This window comes from Octodon degus, unplaced genomic scaffold, assembly GCF_000260255.1.
Source record: "Octodon degus isolate 3935 unplaced genomic scaffold, OctDeg1.0 scaffold00031, whole genome shotgun sequence".
In the NCBI taxonomy this organism is placed as follows: Eukaryota; Metazoa; Chordata; class Mammalia; order Rodentia; family Octodontidae; genus Octodon; species Octodon degus.
In genome coordinates this window covers 11997529-12002153 of record NW_004524607.1, presented here as the reverse complement: position 1 = coordinate 12002153, position 4625 = coordinate 11997529, and the positions used below count along the sequence as shown (strand labels likewise).

The window sequence follows — 4625 nt, the reverse complement described above, 5'->3', positions numbered from 1 at the left end:
AGCTTGTTCTAAGTAGGTGCTTTAGACCACTGAGCCATCTCACCAGCCCCTATATATAGTTTCAAATGTTGTAATTGCATATTGTAGAATGGCAGGATTCCTAGGTTTTCAACATGAAAAATTAGATAGGTAACTTTTATTGTTTATTACTTTGTCCACCACTATTCCCATTTAATATCTGGGAACTAAGGCTTAGGATGGTCAGTAATGGCCTGGGGCTCAGCTGCTGAGAGTGGCATGGACCCTGAGCCAGACTGTGTGATTTTGATTTTTTCATCTTTTATTTATTTATTTGGTACAAGGTCTCGCTATGCAGCTGAGACTTATAGTGATCCTCTTATCTCTGCCTCTCCAGCAGTGGGATTACAGGCATGCGTCACCACACCTGGTTTCAGTAGCCAGACGGCACACCCAGGGTTTGGGCCAGCACAGCATGCTATACCAGGGATTGAACCCAGGTCCTTGCTCTTACCAGGCAGCACTTAGAAGGCTGAGCTATCTCCCCAGTCCCAGGCTGTGTGATTTTGTGCATGTCTTTGTGACAGGTGTCCTTGGAGGGGAGGTTTCAGGGCACCATCAGCATCACAGTCCAAAGCCTGGACAGGTTCTTCAGTCCCTGGTCCATCTGTCCATGCCATGGCTTCTCTGGTTAGGACTTATTTCTTGTCCCTGAACCCAGGGTGGCTGAGCGTGTGTTGTCAACGTCATGCCCTCTAGGTACCAACCCCCAAACCTTGCCATCTCCACCCTCTACTGGAAGGCATGGCCCCTGCTGCTGGTCGTCGCTGCATTCAACCCCGAGAACATTGGTAAGCCTGTTTGGGCTGCTTGCAGGCTTGCTCATGGGCCCATGATTCCTCCTTGGGGGCCACTCAGTGGAGTGATAATGCTGGTGCTTGTGGGGAGCCCATTCCTGTTTTCCTTGCCCTAGGTTTGGCTGCCTGGGAGGAGTACCCCACATTAAAGATGCTTATGGAGATGGTGATGACCAAGTAAGTAAACTGCTTCTGCTGGGGACCAGGGATGCGCCAGGAGCAGGGCCAGCCTTGAGAGTAGCCAGTCTCCCACGTTGGCGTGCTGCATCCCTCGTGCCTGTTTGCTAATGGATTGAGTTCCAGTCCAAGTGTGTCACACTTAAGCCTCCTCCCTTGCCCCTGGTGGGGTGAGGGGCAGGATGGATGGGGCCACATTACAGCACCCTCTCAGGTGCTGGACAGCATTCATACTGCTGACATGGGTAGGAATGTTCAGACTGAGGATTGTGATGGAAGCAGGGAAGTCCAGGTGGTGGAGGGATCTGAGCAGACAGGTAGCCATGCCTGGCACCAGCCGTGGTGAACAGCACAGTATGGTTGACATGGCCTGAGAAGTACAGGCGGAGTCATGACTATAGCTCTTACAGCACAGTGTCAGGCAGGGCCTACCAGGCGGCCAGTTTAGACAGCAAAGGCACACACACAGGACAGTGGCCGCCCCAGGATAGAGCTGAGACTGTGACATCGTAGAGACCAGGCCTATGTGTGACTATGGTGTTGTGGAGACCAGGCCCTTGTGTAGCTGTGACATTGTAAGACCTGACCCATATGACTGTGGCCTCATAAGGACCAGGTCTGTGCCCAGGAGATTACAGAGACCAGGGCCATGTGTGACTGGCCTTGTGCAGACTTGGCCTGTGTGCAGCAGTGATGTTGGGAAGAACCTGGGTCATGCCAAGCCATGCATGATAATGTGGCAACCTGGCCCTTACGTGGCTGTGGCACTGTGTGGTCTATGGATGGGAGACATGCTTGCCTCCTTTGCATGATTGAAGGCTTTATGTGGCTAAGGACCAGCCTAAATGGGGACATTCAGGACAGAACTCAAGACAGGACACCACAGGAAGACAGGTTTTAAGGCACTTGGAAGGTGCTAAACTGTGAGCCCCTGCCAGTGAGTCCTGCCCTGAAGGATCCCCAGTGGGGGCGGCCTGTTGGGGCCCATTATAATGAACAAGGATCGTAGCAAGTTGTGTGATGTGAGCGCAGGTATCCTGGCCAAGACTGGGAGTCCGATACTGGCGGGGCTTAGTGCTACAGATGTCTGTGGTGCTGCCATGGATGAGGTGGCTGGTGGACTCCCAGAACACCAGATTCTTGGGCTCAGCCTGATGGCACGGTCACCAGTCCCACAGGGTACCCAGTGACTCAGAGCATGCACAGAAGTGGCAGCCTTACAAGTCTTAACCCTCTGTGACTACAGGTCTGGCCTGGTAGGCTCTGGCTTGGGCAGGGGCAGGGCAACAAGGTCCTCCTTACCCTGTCCTTAGTAACTACTCCTACCCACCATGTACTGTCCTTAGTAACTACTCCTACCCGCCGTGTACCCTGACGGATGAGGAGACCCGTACGGAGATGATTAACCGGGAGCTGCAGATCTCCCAGCGAGAGAAGCAAGAGATCCTAGCGTTTGAGGGCCATCTGGCTGCTGCGTCCACCAAGCAGACGATCACGGAGAGCAGCAGCCTCCTCCTGTCACAGCTCACCAGCCTGGATCCCCAGTATGCCCCACCCCCTTCCCTAGCCCCCCAAGACTGAGGGCAGAGTAGATCTTTATGGCAGGTGGTTGGCTTGGTAGAATGAGTAGAAGGGTGGGCAAAGCCAACTGCACCATGCTGGCCTTAAGCACCCACCACGCCCAGGCCCCGTTTGCAGTGGCACCATCTCTGTGGATAGCTGGGTTGCACCTAGGATCAGTGTTGGGGTCTTGTCTACCCTTAGGAGCAGGGCTGGGAGGAGGCAGTGGCTTTCTTACCCTTGCCTGTTATTGTTGGATGCAGGAGTACTGTGCAGGTAGCTCTCTGACCCTTGTGTCCTCTATGACCTACAGGGGCCCACCCCGGAGGCCGCCTCCTCACATCCTGGAACAAGTGAAGGGCCTCAACCAGTCTCTGCGCCTTGGGCACCTCCTGTGCCGCAGCCGCAACCCTGACTTCCTCCTCAACATCATCCAGAGGCAGGTGGGCCCTGGTGAAAGGCTCTGGAGGTTGAGAAAAACAGGTGGCTAGGAGGGCTCAGGCTGCCAAGGTCACACAACACTACAGCTGGAAGAGGGCAGGGTGCACCTACCCATAAGCAGGGTGTACCTGTGTCCCCATCGGGCTTGGCTCACCTGGATACTCCTTATGGTCTCCTGGAGTTTATTTTTTTTTTATTTTTTTATTTTTTTATTTATTTGAGAGAGAGAGAGAGAGAGAGAGGGAGAGTGTGTGTGGTGCGTGTGTGTGGCCAGCTCAGCCCACCAGGGGGCGGGGCTGGCTGGCATGTGGTGCTGGGGGATTGAACCGCGGTCCCCGATGCTTTGCTAAGCTTGTTCTAAGTAGGTGCTTTAGACCACTGAGCCATCTCTCCAGCCCCTCTCCTGGAGTTTAGATGGCACTGTCTTAGCTCAGCTCTGTGCCCCTGACTCCTCACAGAGGGCACTCCTGAGATGGCTTCGGCAGGAGGGTATAGGGTGGGGTTGGTGGGTTTGAGCTGAGGGTGCTAAGTGAGGGCTGCCGCTGTCACCCGCCTAGGCCTCCTCACAGTCCATGCCCTGGCTGGCTGACCTGGTGCAGTCGAGTGAAGGCTCGCTAGATGTGCTGCCTGTGCAGTGCCTGTGTGAGTTCTTACTGCATGACGCCGCTGACGATCCCACCTCTGGCGAGGAAGAGGACGAGGGCGAGAGCCGGGAACAGAAGGCCAAGAAGCGACAGGTAGATTCCCTGCCTGTCCCCCAGCTGGGCCTCCCAGCCTGTCCTGTTCCCTGAGAGCTTCTTCTTATCCACAGAGGCAGCAGAAGCAGCAGCAGCTGCTGGGCCGCCTACAGGACCTGCTGCTGGGGCCAAAGGCTGATGAGCAGACCACGTGCGAGGTGCTTGACTACTTCCTGCGGCGCCTCGGCTCCTCACAGGTGGCCTCCCGCGTGCTGGCCATGAAGGTGAGCGCTGCTGGAAGGCATCAGCCTTTGTGTGTGCTTGTGTGCAGGCTCTGCTTCTGCTCCCCTCTAGCTTTCGCTCTCTGCACTTGCAGGAGGGACATACAGTGCAGAAGAACCACAACCCTTTGGTAATCTCTGGCCCTTCTCAGGTTGATGAGGTGGAAACATAAGCACAAGCACAGGCGGCACCAAGCAGGGTTTGAGGGTGCAGCTCCACAGAGAACTGTGCTTAGATGCCTGAGGCCCCGGCTTGCTTCTCTGTACACATACACACACACACACACACACACACACACACACACGCACGCACGCACGCACGCATGCACGCACGGAAAGGTTAAACAAGTGGGGTTTTTTTGTTTTGTTTTGCTTTTTGTTTTTACTTATTTATTTATTGGATACACAGTCTCACTATGAGGTTCACACGAGTAGTGATCCTCTTGTTTCACCCTCCTCAGCGCTGGGATTACAGGTGTGCTCCACCGTGCCCAGTTTTGGTGGCTGGCATGGCACACCCAGGGCTCTAGGGCTAGCACAGCATGCAGTACCTGGGATCGAACCTGGGTCCTTGTGCTTGCCAGGCAGGCGCTTAGACGGCCAAGCTATCTTCCCAGCCCCAGAGGTGGGTTTTAAAAAAAATCTTCCCAGCCCCAGAGGTAGGTTTTAAAATA

The 4625-nt window shown here is 54.8% G+C and overlaps 1 protein-coding gene across 6 annotated transcripts in view; it reads left to right on the top strand.

The window, feature by feature from the left end:
* The window catches only part of Ints1 (integrator complex subunit 1), a 28628-nt gene that overhangs the window by 10070 nt on the left and 13933 nt on the right, over positions 1-4625 (top strand). For 5 of the 6 annotated variants that reach the window (XM_004629591.2, XM_023713402.1, XM_023713404.1 and 2 more), the window contains exons 16-21: positions 718-809; positions 932-992; positions 2339-2536; positions 2866-2995; positions 3551-3730; positions 3805-3954. In XM_004629591.2, coding sequence (XP_004629648.1) covers positions 718-809; positions 932-992; positions 2339-2536; positions 2866-2995; positions 3551-3730; positions 3805-3954 — 811 coding nt within the window. The remainder of the gene's footprint in view (positions 1-717; positions 810-931; positions 993-2338; positions 2537-2865; positions 2996-3550; positions 3731-3804; positions 3955-4625) is intronic. The other variant, XM_023713403.1, reaches the window with a different exon arrangement.